Source organism: Pseudopipra pipra, chromosome 10 (genome assembly GCF_036250125.1).
Source record: "Pseudopipra pipra isolate bDixPip1 chromosome 10, bDixPip1.hap1, whole genome shotgun sequence".
In the NCBI taxonomy this organism is placed as follows: Eukaryota; Metazoa; Chordata; class Aves; order Passeriformes; family Pipridae; genus Pseudopipra; species Pseudopipra pipra.
In genome coordinates this window covers 2,902,802-2,920,281 of record NC_087558.1, presented here as the reverse complement: position 1 = coordinate 2,920,281, position 17,480 = coordinate 2,902,802, and the positions used below count along the sequence as shown (strand labels likewise).

General features: G+C 40.6%; 1 protein-coding gene and 1 long non-coding RNA gene across 3 annotated transcripts in view; both read left to right on the top strand.

Moving 5' to 3' along the window:
* The first annotated feature begins 1,155 nt into the window (after window positions 1-1,155).
* Window positions 1,156-8,612, top strand: LOC135419430 (uncharacterized). Its single transcript, XR_010432984.1, has 3 exons — window positions 1,156-1,278; window positions 7,786-7,878; window positions 8,486-8,612. It is a non-coding gene; the product is annotated as an uncharacterized LOC135419430 (long non-coding RNA).
* Window positions 8,613-10,678: 2,066 nt separating this feature from the next.
* SI (sucrase-isomaltase) overlaps window positions 10,679-17,480 on the top strand; it is a 41,938-nt gene continuing 35,136 nt past the window's right edge. For both annotated transcript variants that reach the window (XM_064665780.1, XM_064665781.1), the window contains exons 1-6: window positions 10,679-10,722; window positions 12,121-12,244; window positions 13,529-13,602; window positions 16,074-16,191; window positions 16,272-16,381; window positions 17,031-17,182. In XM_064665780.1, the coding sequence (XP_064521850.1) occupies window positions 12,121-12,244; window positions 13,529-13,602; window positions 16,074-16,191; window positions 16,272-16,381; window positions 17,031-17,182 (578 nt within the window). In that variant the 5' untranslated portion in view covers window positions 10,679-10,722. The remainder of the gene's footprint in view (window positions 10,723-12,120; window positions 12,245-13,528; window positions 13,603-16,073; window positions 16,192-16,271; window positions 16,382-17,030; window positions 17,183-17,480) is intronic.

Sequence of the window (17,480 nt, the reverse complement as noted above, 5' to 3'; positions counted from 1 at the left end):
TTTTGAAAAAATGTATTTATATCATCATATATATATCTCATATATATCTATTCTTTGCTACTAAGTGAAGAAGCATTTGTGCAGCTGAAGGCACGTTGTAATAATAATTTATTCTACTACTAAACCTTTCAAACAGGAAGAGCATTTGCATGCAAAACACATAAAACCCTGTAAATGAAAAGTGAACATCAATTTTTTATGTAACTTGGTGTCATTTCAGTTCTCCATCCATGAGGCAGAGGAACTTCTGGATGTTGCCTTAGTGCTGTTCTTTTCTAAGGAGGCTTCTGCAGAGCCAGAACCCTTTACTAGTGAACACAGGAACTGTCTGTCTGGAGGTAAATTCAGGCTTTATGACATGAGAAATTGCTTTTTATGGATACTTTGGCTCAGTCCTGGAGCAACAGCAACGTACTTGATCTGTGCTCATCATTGAGCAGTTCTAAACATGACATACCCTGTCTTTTCTTTTCAAATTTTAGCTGCCATTTCCAAAGCATTATTGACACAGGGAAACCAAAGAGGGAAGGAAAATGTTGTGCAGCGTGTTGCAAAGAAATAAAAGAGCCTGGAAAACTTACTGTTTGTCTTGGAAGAAATAATTGTGGCACATTAGTTCATTTAATTGCTCCAGTAATTTAAGTGACTTGTGTATCTTCGCTGTAATTACAGTGGCACTAAAGTTGCAAATCCTATAGAAAAATGAGTAAATAGTGCTTTATAAAGCAGCTGTTTAAGCAATTAAGGTGGATCTTTAACTGGAGAGGAGTGGGATTTAATCAGGGCAGGTTTCTGACCAGTATTGTGGTGTAGGATTTGCTGTGGTGATTCCCAGTGCACGACTGCAAAGGGCTTGTTCTCAGGAAGAGGATGCACAGCAGAGAAAGGTGCTTGTGTCCCTGCTGGAGCAACTGGGAAGCATAAATTCCCCTGAACTGAGAAATATATTCAGTTATTTGAGGAGTGGAGCTAATTGTTGAATGTGTATTTTCAGCACACCAAAACAGGGAGGAATGTGATAACTTGTTTTTCCTTTCAGGTTTGATGCAGTTCAGTGTCTTTGGAAAACCTTGTGCAAGCTCATGAGTTATGACCTTCCATATCTTATCTCGATGCTGTAAATGACTTTATAGCCTTGCAATGACAGTTTTTAAACTTTCACACAGGAGCTGCTATCTGTGGCTTCTCCCAGGACTCGGAGTATGAGCTTTGCCTTTGCTGGATCCACCTGGGTGTGTTTTACCCAAACTCCAGCAATCCCAACCAGAGGGGAACAAGGTGAGTGGCAATCATGGTTTGGTGCCTGCAGAGGGGCTGCTCTGGGACTGGGATCACTGGGAAGATGCCCATTCTAACTTTGACTGAACCAAACTCCTGCATGTTTTCCCCTCTGTGCCATTGGGATTTGAATGTGCTACACCAAGACTAAAATAGAGCTTTGATGGCAAACACACTTAGAGGAGCAAAACTGACCCTGGTGCTCTCAGCCCTAATTGCCCATAATTACCCAACAAATGAGAAAATGGAGCAGTGCAATAAGATGCTGGAGTAAGACTCGGAAATGTCTGTGCTTTGCACATTTGCCACCATCAGATATTGTATTTCTGCTCAAAAGAAAGGGAAATAATTGCCTAAATGTAGATCTGTGCTGGCTAAGGACTAGGGTGGAGAAAGCTGTAAAACAAGATAACTGGGAAAAGAAAAAGAAGTGGAAACAGCACTTCTATTCTAGTTAAAGCTGGAGGTCTAGGAGAGCAGAGCTATTTATATGGAATATATCTCATGGATTAAAGTCTCCTTTTCAAACCCCCTGGGCTTTATCTCGCAGTGACACACCTTTGGATAGGCCTGTTAAAGCTTTAAAAATGCAGCTTCAGGGTTATCATGCTGCTCCCAGTCTTACCCAATCTGCCAAGGTATTGTTCCCTACATTTAATAAAGACTGGAAGTGCTCCCTGCCATCAGTGCTTTGTGCTTGGTGTCCCCTTGCAAGTCCAGAGAGCTGCCCTGTGGAAAAGAGGGATGATAAATTCTGTGCACTGGGATGTGTCCCACCTTGGGGACACTTTGCATTAAACATTCTTTATAGTATTTCCCCCGTGTTTTTATCCACTTTTCTCTTTGTACTTCCCCTCTTGGGTCGTACCTACTGTTTTTAGTGTCACTCCTTAACTGAGGAATAAATAAATGAAGGTGCTTATATAATTTCTTGAACTGATATCTTGTGTCAAAAGTGTCACTTCTTCCAGAGTTTTCTGTGTGGATTTCCCTCCATGTGGTTCGTGCCTGACCAGGGCATGTCCCCAGTCAAACACTCCTAAAGGCAGATTAAATAAGTGTATAACTGTTGCTGTTTGAGATGTCACTCCTATGGAGCACCTTCCAAATATGAACAGAACTGCTGAGAGTCTCCAACCTCTTCTTTCACTGGGATCTTCCTGCCCATCCTTTGAAATTCAGCATTCTGTCAGACCTTACTTCTCCCTCTCTCTTACTAGAAAGCCAGAATTATAGAAGTTTTGTACAGAACCAAAACAAATGAATTGAAAAATGTAAAAGACAATGCACATTGACTTTTGAACAGAAAAAAATTAGTTTAAAACCAGCTCATTCCCTAGTCCAACCCTTTTCCATTGAGCATTTACCTCATTGTGATTGCAATAATCACCCAGGTGCTGATATGGATTTGACAATACCTCCACTTTTTGCCTCAGACAGAAAAGCTTAAATTATGCAGTAAAATGGCTATCACTGCATTGCTTCAACCTGGTACAAATACAGACACCAGACAACCAGTATATTTTAAATCAGGTGCACTCAATTTTTTCTGGCAAAAGGGGACCAAAAATTCCTTATATCCATGAGTCATCATTGTCTGACAGTATCCAATTGCCCTTTGCCTTATTATTCCCCATTTTAGTGGCATTACATAACCCCTCTTCACCAAATTTTCGAGACATTTATATCTATCTCACACATTTCTGCTCCACAATATTACTTTCTCTTTGTTATTTATCACTTCTGTACCTCCACCTGAACACTTGTGGCCACAAATGCTCAGCTCATTTTTTGATCATCCTGAGAGGTTTTCCTGTGGGTGAATGAAAATTTTTCTATCAATATTATCACACCAGGGTTTTTTTGGCACTTTAATTATTGTTTTGCCATTGGGATTGTGTTCCATTCCCTTTGGACACGTATCACTGACTCCACTTCTTCCAAGTCAGACAGAAAAACGTTTCATTTAACAAGGTGCTTATTTTATACTAATTTAGAGCCAACAGTCTGTAACATTTATCTCTTCATCACTACTTTCATTATCTTTCAAATTCCTTCACAATAAATTAGGACTGTTATGTGAAGTTTTATATTGCCATAGTAACAACTTCATTTGCTTTAATTTGCCAATGTATTGATTGGTTTTAGTATTGCTTTTGGTTAATTCTATGTCTCTGAAAGTGTATTATCAACTGAAACAAAATTCTTTATTCAGCTCTAGTAAACTTTAGAGACAGCCCAAGGTCATTCTGGTACTCAAGTTGTTCCTTCCATGGAGTAAAGTTTTCCTGGAGTGAGTGATGCACTGGTAAATCTAAAGAGTTAGTAAAAGATTCCTTCTTTATCCATACTTCCTTAATAATGCAGTTCAATATTACCTGTAAGGATAGCTGTTTGCCAAGGCTCTGCAGAGTTGGGGTTTTTTTGTTATTTAGGACTTTAAGAAGTATTTTGTAGGGTGTTTCTTGTATGCTGGTCATTATTGTCATTGCCAACACATCTTACCTTTGGCATAACTCACAGTTTTTCTGTTTGTTCAGGGTTGTTACAGACAGCCCTTGGCAGCAACCTTGGCTCCCAAGCATTTGTCATCAGAGTTATCCTGCTCTCAGGAAAAGTTATAAGTGTGTTCCATGACCACTCCTGCATCCCGTGGAGACACCAATTTTAGCCTACAAAAATGGTGGCATTGAGGTTTTTTCCCCTTGGTTTGGCCAGTTCCCTGCTCCTGTCTTTCCATTCTCTCACCTGAGTGTTTCTCTCTCTGCTCCTGCTCTTGTGGGACACTTGTGTTCGATTCTCTGCAGATCATGGCTCTGCTCAGACCCTCCTGTGCACTCAAGCTGTAAAATCATTTAACTGCAGGATGGACAGGGATCTTTGCTCTCCCAGCAGCCATCCAAGAGGACAGCAGTGCCTGATCCAAGTGGTTTTCTACCCCAGATTGAGTCACCAAGGTATTTTCCTCCATATTTTGTTAAATAATGACAAGAATTCAAATCAAGGCTTTTGCAGTGGTGTTTAAGGGAGAGGAGATGGGTTGAGAGAGCATCTTAGCGTGGAAATAAATTGGCCACAAGTGCTGGGAGTTTGTCATGTGGGGAGTTGTAAACTCACCTGAAGGACAAGGTTAAAAAGCCAATGTGTGTTGATGGCCTTGTGGTGACAGTGACACCAAAGAACCTCCAATAACCTTCAAGATATAAGTCTGCTGGTTATAATGAGTGATGGTATTCACACCTCCAGGTGTAGAGGGAAGGGAAAAAATGAGGGGGGAAAAAAAGAGAGTGGAAAATAAAAAAAAGAATGGAAAACCTGTACCTGCTGATTTTTGGAGCCACTTTTAAAAATTATCAGCTGCTGTGCCTTGCTGAGGTTTTCTGTGGTGTTTGCTGTCCCCATGATGTGACAGAACATCAGCCCAGCAAATGCTCTGCACTGAGTACATTTGTATTGTTTGATGCCTCTGTCTCTGAACCTCGACTCAAGGAAGGATAAGTGGAGTCTGCAGAGGAAAATCCATCTTACCTGGACATCTGGAAGAGGGAAAATTGGCAGCAACCTTCTATTGAGATCTTCAGTGAGCAGGAAACAAAGTCAGTCAGTGCACACAGATTTCCACCAGAGGAGGGCTGAGGTTCCTCTGTGGTGGCTGTGGGTGCAGCTCCCTGGGCACTCCTGGTTGGAGGTGGGATGCTCAATACCTGCACAACTCTGGCAGCTCTGCTGACCCCAAGGCTTTGGGCACAGTCTGGCACTGTTTGATGTTTTCCTTCCCACTCTCACTTGAGATTACAAGTGACTGCAAAAATATCATGAAGAAACCCCACCAAACAAACCTTCCAGGTGCTGTGTTTAGAGAGAAAACCCCAAAATCAGCATGATCAGAATCTGTAAGGATTTGTGAGCAACGCTTGTGTCAAACAGAAGTGTCTGAGGGCTTTATTTAACATTTTAGGATTTGAATCCTTCATCAATACAAACATCACCCCTGGGTGCAATTTTAGAGGTCACTGTGTAGTTGTGATTACCTGGAGGTGTCTGTGGCAGTGGAGGTCACATGTCTTGGAACTTTGAGGTTTCCCAGCACTGGAATGATGGAAGAGCTGATCAATCCTTCCTGCAGGACTGACCCTTACCCAGACCAGCCCTCCTGCTGAGTGGTTGCTAAATTATCACGTAGAAATGGAGGAGTAAGATTGGTGTTATTCATATTTTTCAGTTATTATTACAAACATCTGACTATTAAATATTCACCATTTCCTTGAAAAAAGCTCCAGAGCCTTTAATCCTTTTGTTATTATTTTGTTATTATTATGCATCGATTATTTTTGCTGGAAAGAAATGCAAAGCTGAATAATCCCCTGCAATACAATGTCTAAATAGGCAAAAAGCTGGCAAGGAATCAGTGTATAATAATGGTGGCTTTGCTTTTTTTTCCCTGCTCAGTAGCAGCAAGAAGCACAGGAGTGGCTGGAGGACCATCTGCAGCAAGGACAGGGAAAGTCATGGAAAAAGGCACCAGACAAGCTCTGACAACAAATGCAAAGGGTCAAAACACTGATTTCATTAAGCAGCCACTTTCAGCATTATCGTTTCCTCCCTCCAAAAGCTGGGACACAATCTGTCATTTCAGCTCTTGCTCAGTAAAAATGTATTAAAAAAAAAAAGTGGTTAGGAATTGTGGACTATGAAGTTAGGGCTTGATAAGGTGTATTTTGAGCTCTGTTTAGTAACTGAAGTTTTTTATTGCTTTTAGATTATTGTCAGTATTGCAGCTCCGTAACTTTCCCTTAAGATAATTGGTAACTTTTTACAATTATTACTATTATAATTATTAACATAGAGGATAATCTTATTTTAAAAATGATGCCTAAAAGTTATGGTGTTCCTGGTTGTAAAAAAAATATGCTTCTGTGAGTGAGAAATTTCAAGTCCTCAGGTTTTTTGTGTTTTTACTTAAATAACATTAGAAAGTACATTAAACACTGGTTTGGATCTGCCTGAGGGATGACTCAAGAATCTCTGGAGCTGGCAGAATTTTGGGCTTCCTGGTGGTCTGTGCATATGTGTCTTCAAACAGGCACAAATAGGTAGTTGTATAAATATTTATTTTATGTTAGTGAGCATTTTGACAACCTAAATACAGACTGGGGTGATTCGGGCTCTTAAATCCAAGAATCTCATTTGTCTATTAGAAAGTATGTGCTTTAGCTGAGCACATCATATGTGAATTTATCCATTTCTAGAGGGTAAAAAATTAATGACGTGCCTTGGGAGGTTTAAGGGACAGTTTTTCCTCTTTTATGAGGAATCAGAAGGAGGAGGATGTCTTTTTAAAGAGGTTTAAAACCTGAAATATGCTTTTTTTCTTCCCTGTTTCAGGGAAGTTTCAGTTCTTCAGCTTTCCACCAATTAGGTTTCATGTGGGGCAATGCCCATTTTTTGTTCACAGCATTAAAATTGAACTTGAAAGTTAACCTTGACATGTCCATGTTCAGAAAATGTCTCTGATGTCTCTAAATCTGCTGGTAGAAGTGAAAATTCCTTTCTGCTGGTGCGTTTCAGGTAGGAAGGAGCAGGGAGAAGAAAGTCACATAAAGCTGAGGAAGTTGAGAGAAGATTTGAAGGTAAAACCTGTCAGCAATTCCCTGCAAAAAGGCTCCAAAACAGGCACCCACAGTGGGCTCGGTGTGAAAAGTCAGCAAGCTGTGAGTTTGTATTTGAGGAGCAGGAAGATGTGCTAATTAATTAAAATTCTCTTTGTTTTTTGGGGTTTGTTTTCAGCTTTGCTCTAAGTGGTGCTTCTATCAAATTTCAACTCAAGAATGGTTTTCTCTCCTCTGCATTTTGCCCAAAGCACAAAGGCAGAGCTGTGAGGATGTACCTGAATTATTGGTGGTATTCTCTGAAAATGGTGCACTATCAGGAGCTGGAAATTAGATGGAAACAAATGTTAATCTCCTTTCCCCCTTTGTTCATAGGCAGTGAACTCTCTCCTAAAATTAATACTGTCAGCCACAAATGACAGGTTCAAATTGCTTGCAGAGCACTTTGCATTTTGGAATATCCCCAATGCTCTCTCATTACAGCTTAAAAAAAATCAAAAAGCAGGCAAGAGATTTTGATCAAGTAACTGTATCAACCCCATTTTGATATCTCCATATGTTGAGACATGAATGGCCAAAGAAAAAGTGGGGGGTTTTTTGTGCAAACTTGGAATTTTTCTCACCTGAAAAGGTAGATAATAAATACTGGCAATACATAAGACTTGGCTCTACTAAGACCTCCCATGTGCTATCTTGGAGAGCAGCAGTTATTAATTTTCAGACATAATCAAGTGATTTATATTCATGATTATGGTTCAAACCATCATGACACTTGTTCTTTCTACATCAGAGGCCTTCTAGCTTTCAGCTTCTTGTGTTCAGCAGTTATTAAAATAAGAATGAGAGGGTTTGGGGGTTTTTTTAGAAGTATTTTATAACATTTTTCCTCTGATTTCAGGTCTTACCCACTGAACCATCACAAACACCTGAGCAAAGTGTACTGCACCGGCTGCACTAAGACTTTGAGCTGTATTTCAGGGATTCACAGCAAGTATTTTCCTCAATTTCCACTAAGAACTGCAAAATTTCCTCTTTTTATATGCCATATATTCCATTGGAATTCTTATCTTTGTAGTAACTGTCATAATTAGTACTGGTCTCCAACTTGACCTCATAAAAATTGATAAATAATGCTGGGAGTCAATTTTAAAGTATGTTTATTACCTCTGCCATACTTCTTGACATTTGAAGGGAGAAAAAAGTCCATCACTTAGACATATGGAAAAGTATTAACCTACAAAAAGATCATTTCTGTACAATATCTAATTGCATTTCTTTTAGAAAAGCTGCACCAATTTTGAAAATGAACTTCAAATATCTTCTACTTCTCCATTGCAATGAAATTACTCAGTTGACTTTATTTCTGAAACTGGTTGGTAAACAAAATCAAAATATTTTGGCTGTCAGTTGCTATAAAATGAAAACTAATTTAGTCTGAGGCAAAGCTCAGAGCACCTGACCCTGAATTGTGGGGTGTTCGGGGAAAATGACACGACACTGGATGAATCCAAATTCATTCTCTCCAGAGCCTCTTTGGGGGGGGAAAAAACCTGTTTGCAAAGCACTTGTGAGGCTTCTCAGTTCTTTGTCTTGCTCAGTTTGGTGTCTGGAGGAGATTCCAGGACTCTAAAAACTGCTCAGCTTTGTGACTGAAAAGAGCTGCCCTGCAGAGCTCCCAGTGTGCTGAACTGGGATCTCAGAGTGGTTTCAGCCATGCAAACATGGCATGTGGGGAGTGGGTTCCCACTGGATCTGAGTGATGTCCTTCCATAATATAATAATAATGTTCCTGGCTGAACTGATAACCCACAAGCAGATTGTTACAGGAACTAAGAGCTGCAACTTAACTATAAGTTATATTAAATATTTGATGCCTAAAAACCAACAAATCTCATGAAACTGTAAAAAAATTCTAAGCTCTTTCTTTTTCCTAACACGGTCCCTTAGCTGAAATCCCAATTATTAGCACACCTGACTGAAAGAATACAACCAGGGAGCTGGCTCTGACCAGCTAACAAGTTTGTCAAGTTGTACATGATTTAATTAAAAAATGTACCTGTTACAAGAGAAGAGATAAATGTCTCTTTTCAAATTACTGCATTTTAGCGGTGCCTAATTTCCTGCCTTGTTTTCCTACACTATTCTCTCCAGTCTAGCCTATACTCCTGGGCTTCCAGTAATTCTTCTTCCCAGCTGTCAGGAATGAATCAGCTCTTAATTCCTGGAAGCTGGAGCAGGACACAGCAGAGACCACACTGCTCCAGCTCTTGATTTAATGGAGCTCTTGGTTGTCTTCGAGGCCTCTCAGTGCCCCTGACTGAAGAGCTTTTCCCATTCCTCCTTCTTGGAGTTCAATATCCCACCTTTTGCCCTGAGAGCCCTGTTGTTGATGTCCTTTGGAGACTAATGAAAACACCCTCAGCTGGGAATACTGCTGGTTGATCCCTCTTGTGAGGCCTTTTTGTTTCGTGCTTTTATAGGGCACGGGGAACGTTCACCAGGTGATGGATAATAAAAGTTTGCAGCACCGTGAATTCAGGAAAGCACTTAAGCAAATTGTTTTATTGATGGCAGGGTTAAATGAAACCTGTGGACAGCTGCTGGGCTGGATGGAGCACTTTCCTGGAACACTGAAATGAAATACACACCTTGGAAAAGAGATTTACGTCAAACAATCCCCTCAGGCCTCCCTCACCGTTATCATCTTCATAATCCACAGGAAGCTATTCTTTTTGCCTCAATATGCACTCATAAAGCAGCATATTTAGCCATTTTGAGCAATATTTCCAGAGTTTGCTTGGACACGTGGGGACACAGGTGTTGTTCCAATAAACAGGAGAGGGAGGGGTGGCTCAGTAACAGGCAGCATTCCAAAAGCAGTCTGGTGGCATTGATCTGGGCAAAGATGGATGGTTGCAGGAGAGCCCCAGTGCTCTTTGTGTGCCATTGATTTCCTTTCTTTGAAGTGCTGACTGAGGAAAAGAGGACCATTCCCCCTGTGCTCCCAGAGGAAACGTCTCATTCCTGCACTGCCCCAGTCAGAGGTGAGGTTGTGGAAGAGGAACAAACCTGTGAACGGTTCAAAAAAATACGAGTGGCACTTCTCAGCCATTTCTTTATTATTGAAAAATAACCTGTAAACACTTAATAGCATGAAAGCTTTCCTGTGGAAAACAAAGACCTAATGTTAAGGTCATGTAATATCTGTTGTGAGAAAAACACAAAACTCAGTTAAATGTGAAGGTTTCATATTAAGATTATGATTGAAGCCTCTTCCCTATAAACTCTTTTCCATGTTAATCTTTCACCTTTTCCTTCTGCTTTTGACATTTATTTTTAGCATGCCGTGAAATCTGTTTATTATTAAAATTAATATTTTAAAATTAACACTGATTTTAATTCAGTTCTCTCCTGCAACTATTGAAATAGCTCTTTTCCTGATTTGGGAATGTTTAATGACTTCTTGTGGTGCTTAAAGCACATATGAGTGACAACTCACGTGAAGGTTCCGTGGAGGTTCTGTAACAAAGATATGGGAAAAGGAGACAATAGAAACCAGGAGTTACGCATTTTATGGCTGGTTTTTTCCCTCATTGCAGAATCTGATGCTTTATATTGAACCCAAATATTTATAATTAACCAGCCATTCCTGCAATAATCTCAGTGACTGCTCAGTCCAAAGTGTGTGCAATGTGCCTGTACAACATAATTACCCCATTGGCTGATGGGTTTGCAAACAAGGCAGAAAACTGATAACACAGAACATAAAGCTTCAGTTTTCATCTTGACCTTTACAGCCAAGAGCAGCACATGAAGGAACCAGAGGAGCTTTAAGGTATGTCACTCATTTGATTGCATCTAAGTTTCTGGAGAGCTGAATGAATGTGCACATCACACAACGGGATTTATATTTATAAATTATAAAGCTTTATTTCCCGAGTCTTGGGTCTCAGGGGGAAGACCATGAGAAGGAAAGAACTGAAATGCAGTGATTCAGTTGGGGGGGAGGTCTGGATGACAAGAACTTGAATAAGATCCTGGTTTCCAGAAAAATGACCATTAGTTTTTTTAGGACTGCTGGTTGATGTCATGTGGGGTGACGCAGTAAAAGAGGTTTTTGAGATGAGGATACTTGTAGGGCAGTGGGTTGTACTTTGAAGAAATGGCAGGCAGGAGACTAAAATGACTTAAACTGTGATTTCACACAAAAAAAAGTTTCATTTAAAGTGTCTTTCATTGCTTTGGGTCATCACTAAAACACATAGGAGTGTTCTGCTGTGTCAGCACAATGCACATGTATTCCCACACTTCCTTGATTTAACTAAAAAGAGCCAATTTCCCTGCATTTGAGATTGTTTTATAAGCTTAAATGTTCTTAACCAAATGTTAAATGCAGTAGGAGCTGCCAATGGATATTGATCTGGACGCTGGAGATTAATTTTAATTAGTTTTATTGCTGGTGCACAGTTCAGTGTTAACAGCACTGGAGTGTTCTTTCACTGGGGCTGAGCAACTGCTTCCACTCTGCCCAACAAAAAAACCCCTCCAAATTCTGGGAAAATTGTAAGTTTTACAGCAGTTTAAGGCACTGACTCCATCAGCACACTCTCCTGCATTTAAGTTGTGATTTCAGCAGCAACCACAGTACCATGAGCTTGTACACATGATCTGTTCTTCCATTGTGTAAATAATTTACCCCGTTACCTCTGTCTTGCCTTTCCCACGTGTCATGGACACATTATCAGAGTTTATTAGAGGCTTTGTCAAGTACAGTTTTAATAAATCAGCTTCCTCCTTTGTAAGATAACTGTGTTTGTACTAAAGCAGGAAAGAAAGCTTTAAAAAAAAAAAAAAGATAAAAAGAAAGAAGATTTTCTTTGTTTCCAGTTTCAAGAATTTTAGTAGGAGGTAGGGAACCCCATAGTTAATCTCAGGAGAAAATTGTTCTCCGTGTGTAAAGCGGTTTTCGGGGAGCAAAATACATTTCTCAGTGATTGGCCACTTGTGTAATAAAACCATAATCTGTGTTGTGTGAATTGTCCTGACTTGGAGATTTATTGCACATAGTCCTTAAGGAGTGTTTTTTATGTAAGCCTCGGGATTAGATGACGTGGTTTAAAACCTGAATAACTTCATAATTTTGCAAATTTATTGAATTGGTAATGCAATTTGTAGGGTTTTCAAAGCTGTTGCTTGTGTTTTCCTTTTACCTGCTGTGTTTCTTTGGGTCTAGATGGGCAAAAAGAAATTCAGTGGGCTGGAGATCAGCCTGATCATCCTCTTCTGCATAGTCACTGCCATACTCTGTGTCTTCATTGGGCTTTTTGCAACAGGACATACTGGAGTCAAAGATCCAGGTAAGGACTTCCCATGGATGCTGTAGGGCCAGAGCAAAACCCCTGAGTGGGAGCTGCCTGACTCAGTGTCACTGTTCTGTGCTTAGCATTATCCAAAGGTGGATCATGGTCAGTCCTTCCTACGGATAATTTGAGTAAAATTACCAGTTATGAATGTAATAAATAGCCTGACTCAGAATTTATAGTCATGAAAAATGTTTTACCTCTTCCTCCCTCGGCTGGACTTTCTTTATGAGCATAGAACTCATATAATTTCAAAATTTGTGAGTATGAAACAAGGTAACTCTGGAAAAAAAAAAAAAAAAGGACCAGGGAGATATAACCCTAAAACCCAACAGTATTTCTTGCTAATGTATTGGTATATTAGAACCCTCTTGTGCTGTAGGGCTGTGATTTAGAGCACCTGCTTTACTCACAGTTCCATTTTGAGTAATTCCATTTACATACAGGGACTGAAGCAAAAAGCTTGAAGGTGAAAACGGCAGAAAAACAAAAAATAATTGCTTATACAAAGCAAACATTTCTGTGCTTTAATAAAACTGTCCTTTCAGGCCAATATCTGCATTTTATTTTCCTGTTTCTGTCACGAGTAGGAGTTTCCTTGAGCAAAAAGTACAAGTGCAGATAATGCAGAGAGGCAAGTCTGGGGATGTGTGTGCATGTCAGCCCCAGGCCACACTTCTACACTTCGTGGTCCTCGTTCCAGACATGAACAATGTTCCCAAATATGTAAAGTAACATTCAGTGCACCCTTTTGCCAGCTAAAGCTGCCCGGAGGTCACCTTAAATTCAGTCTGACAAACCTGAAATCTTAATGGAGCATCTTAATGGAGCTTTAAGGTGTTTTTACCTGATGCTCTAATTCCAGCTCCTGTGGAAAACAGTGGTTCAGGGGAAGGAGCACCATGAGAGCACCACAGGGACATTTAGGAAAGAGAAAATTCCTTCTCATTTTAATTTTGCACTTATTTTCACAAGAAGCAACACATATAGACCCACAGAGAAATGGGATTAATGCACACCTTAAGAAATAAATGCATCAATATCGTCAGTATTACCCCGTGTTCCAAAACTTTGAAGTGAGTTTGTCCCATCTGAAATAGTCGTGAGCAATTTTTCAAAGGTAAATATAAATCATAGGAGCAATAATTTATACTCCTTCTAATCTATTTTAGAAGTCCAAGATGAAGCCAGTGGGAGAAGTTAGTGTGTTAAGAGGTATTCAAGTTATTCCTGCAGTTTGGGGATGCTGGTAAATAACCCATTCTTTTTTTTCCCAAACAGATTTTTACCCACAATGCTCGAATATACGAAACGAGGAGAGGATTGACTGCATCCCAGATGAACTGGCAACAAAGGTCTGAAAATATTCTAGAAAATACTACAAAATACTCTTTCTCCCATAAAACCTCATGCTTACTAACAAAAATATTCTCCCCAGCAGTTTGGGTTTGGGACAGGTGGAAACAAAATGAGCCAGACATCAAGCAGTTAAAAAAAGTCACTCTTTATTTTAACAGCTTTGCCTGAACAGCTTCATTTCGTGTGATGGTCAAAAACTAGCCTTTGTAATAGTTCAGAAATAGCAGGTGAAGATGGGCTTTGCTCAAATGTGCAAGACGTGAAATGTGAGACAAAGGGCCACAGTTTCTCTTCAAAAGCACTTTGAACCTCAGCATCCTCCTCTCATGGTTGTGGAAATGATATTTTGGCTTAAAAACAACTCAATTAAAATTCCCAGTGAAAAGTATCATCTCAGGCTTGGAGCAGCTTGGTCTACTGGAAGGTTTCCCTGTACCATGAGACGAGTTTTAAGGTCTCTTCCAACCCAGACCATTCCATGATTCTATGATAACTTCTATTTTTCAGTGCTCTCACATTCAGAAACATTCTGTAATAGTTAGCCTTGAAAGAGTATTATAATTATAATTATAATTATTTTTCATCTTATTTTTATGAATGTTCTCATCTTCTGATGGAAGCTGGTGGATGCCTGGAATCTTCTTTTTATTAGGGGCAGGGGCAGCTTAGGAGAAAAAACCCGGTGTGATGTGTGACATTTCTGTCAATCACAGAAGCATAAAAAATTATTAGCCAGCTGTCTCAATCTCTGAGGGAATTCCCAGTTTAATTCCAGATATGACAGTTGCAAAGCTCTTGTCATGCCATGGGTTTTGTTATGATATATAGTTCAATCAAGTCCTGTGGGGGACAGGTTAGGAAAGGTTCAAATCACAGCCTGTTCCTCTGCTCTTGCTGTTCCTTCCCTGCCCCAGGAACATGCACAGCACTGTGGAAGTCATGCAGATCACTTTAATCTTTAATTACTACCTTTGAACCAGTCACCCCACATTAAGTGCTGCACTCATCATACAGGGAGGGAAACAGTGTTGCTCTGGTTGCAACTGTGAGAAAGAATTAAAAATAATCAAATTACAGATCCCAGCAGAAATGTAGGGCCAGGTGCACTTTGGAACACTGGGGGGTACCTGCTCTGGAATTAGAGGTAAAATAAATGATTCCTGAATCTGTTCTTTCCTCGGTGAAGAAAGACCAGGCAGCAAATTTCATGGATAATTTCAGAGAGAAATCTCACCTTTAACCCGTGCCCTGAGGAAAGCTGTCAGGTTTCCACACAGAGTCCCAGCCCAGTGATTCCATTCATTCCTGTAGACATTCCCCCCTGGAAGCAATCAGGTTGTCCTTTAGGTTATTCTGACACAGCAACCAGCAGAGCTGGAAAACCACAGGTACCTGCTTAGAATAACATCACTCTTCTGTAGTGGTTTGCACAAATGGTTTTACAATAAACAGCAGCTGGGAAAACCATGATTTGCTGAAGCTCATGTAGAAGGTTATTGTCTGCCTTGATTCCCTTATTCATGCAATATGCTCAAGATGAAACCAGAAAATGAGTAGGATTGCAGAGGATAGAAACAAATAGAAGCAAAAATGAGGGAACAGGAGGAAAACAGAAAGGGAGAAACAAAGGAAGAAAGGGAGAAATTAATTTATTAGCTGATCGCAAGGTCGGTGAAAGAAAGCAAATATTTATTAACTATTCGGTGCTGTGGAGAATTTTCACAAAGTTTGATTAGACACACAGAACACACCAGTAAAATCTGAATTCCAGTGAGCAGAGCTAGTGTATTGTTGGTTTGGCTTCTGTTTTTGTTCTCTCCTGCTGGTAAAGGTCTGTTTGAGTTCATGTAACAGCAGAGACAAGCTCTTCTTTTAATCCTCAGTGCTCAGTTCATGCTGTACCCCATCATAAACTGTTTCCTCGTATCCAGGATTATTCCTAATTAAGCTTTGACTTTGGCTTTATTGGGTGATGGTATCTCTTGTGCTGGTTTTATAGCTCTGAGGCCGGGATCACATCTTTGTTTATACTCAATGATAGCTTTTATAACAACCTCCCTGGTGTCTTTGGTGAACTCTGCTCCTTTGTTCCTTTTGGTCACACTATACTGCATCTCAGCTGTGTGCACTATAGTGTGACACTGTACTGCACAGCTCAAATGTTTCAATAATTATTTTTAAATGTTCAATAATTATTTTTAAATGTTCATTTTGCCTGTGGATCTTGTGGTTTTAAGAAAGGACATATGTCTGATAAGCAAGTTGACTCTGAATCCAGAAAGAATCCTCCTTAGTGTGTTCTGTGCCACTGAGTTCCCTCAACAGAGTTTCAAAGAAGGAGCTGATCCGATTGCAGATGTTATGATGATTACTGGTGTTTGGGGTAAAATGTGCTTTTTAAATGGGTTTAGTATGCATTTATTTGTGTAACACCAGCTCATTTGTGCCTCCCATGTCCTTATCTCAGACGACCTGCTCCCGCCGTGGCTGCTGCTGGAGCCCCCTGGCCGACACCAGCGTGCCCTGGTGCTTCTTCTCCCCAAAACACGGCTACAAAGTGCGGTCACAAAGATCAACCACGGCAGGTGAGCTGCGGGCTGGGCTCCCCCACTGCTGCATGTGCTGGTGGCCAGAATAACACAATAACCTGTGTTTTCCTCCCAAGGGTTTGAGGCTACGTTGAAGAGGCTGCCATCACCTACCCTCTTTGGGAACGACATCCAGACCGTTCTGCTCACGGGGGAGTATCAGACATCAAATCGCTTCCGATTCAAGGTTAATCCTTTTTCTCTGCTGCTCCAAGGCTCTTGTTCTCTGCAAGGTGTGAGGTTGGAGGGCTGGATTGATCCCTCTGAGGCACCCTCATGGTTCCCACTGAAATCTCTGTCTCCTTTCTCTGTCCTCTCTGCTCAGTGCATCAGCTTTACCACAGTGGGATTTCTGCATGAAAAATTGGAGACTTTGGAAATCTCAGGTTTTATATTATCCACCATTTGTCCTCATCACAGGAAAAATTTGGGTTTAAACATATTTTACTTGCTTTTTATTTGTGGGCTGGCCATACCTCTCAATCATTTTGACAGACAGCATTAGCTTTTCCAATGATTCCTGTTTTCTTTGGAAGGCTCAACAGTCCATGCCATGAATGTGGGGTGTCAATGAGTTCTGGGCTTGAGCAGCTTCTTCTGTGGTGGACTTCATCTTATGGTGGGTTCCTGCTGATCCAGGGAGACAGAGTCAAGTATTATGAGGAAAATGGTTAAAAATTAGCAATTGAATTTGAAGTGAATAACAGTGAAAGCAGAAGAGGAGACTGGGGTAAGGGTGGAAGTACCCCGACTCAGAACTATGTCTTTATGCTGAAAAATATTTGAATTGGGGATTAGTTTATAAAGGCCCAACACTTCTGTTTAAATATTTGCAGATCACTGATCCTAAAAGACAAAGGTATGAAGTCCCTCATGAGCACGTGAAAGCATTCACTGGATCTGCAGCCTCCAACCTGAAGTACCAAGTGACACTGCAGCAGAACCCCTTTGGCCTCGTGGTGACCAGAGTGAGCAATGGCAAAGTGCTGTGAGTAACTGTGGTGCTTTGCTGGGTGACAGGGGTGTTCTCTGAAAGCTGGTGTTGCCACACAGGGCATAGTCTTCTCTTCTTTTGACTGATGGATATTCTGCAAGGACTCCTGAGAGGTCTTTGGAAGCAAAGACTGTGCTATGGAGAGCTCTGTCCGAAAGGTTTCAGTTCTGGCTCTCTCTTCACTTCCCTCCAGTAGGGGGAAATCTCTGCAGCTGCTTTATTCCATCAATTTGGGCAATATTTTATTACCTGAAGCACTCCTTGCACGTGCAAACCATGTGGGAAAACTCCT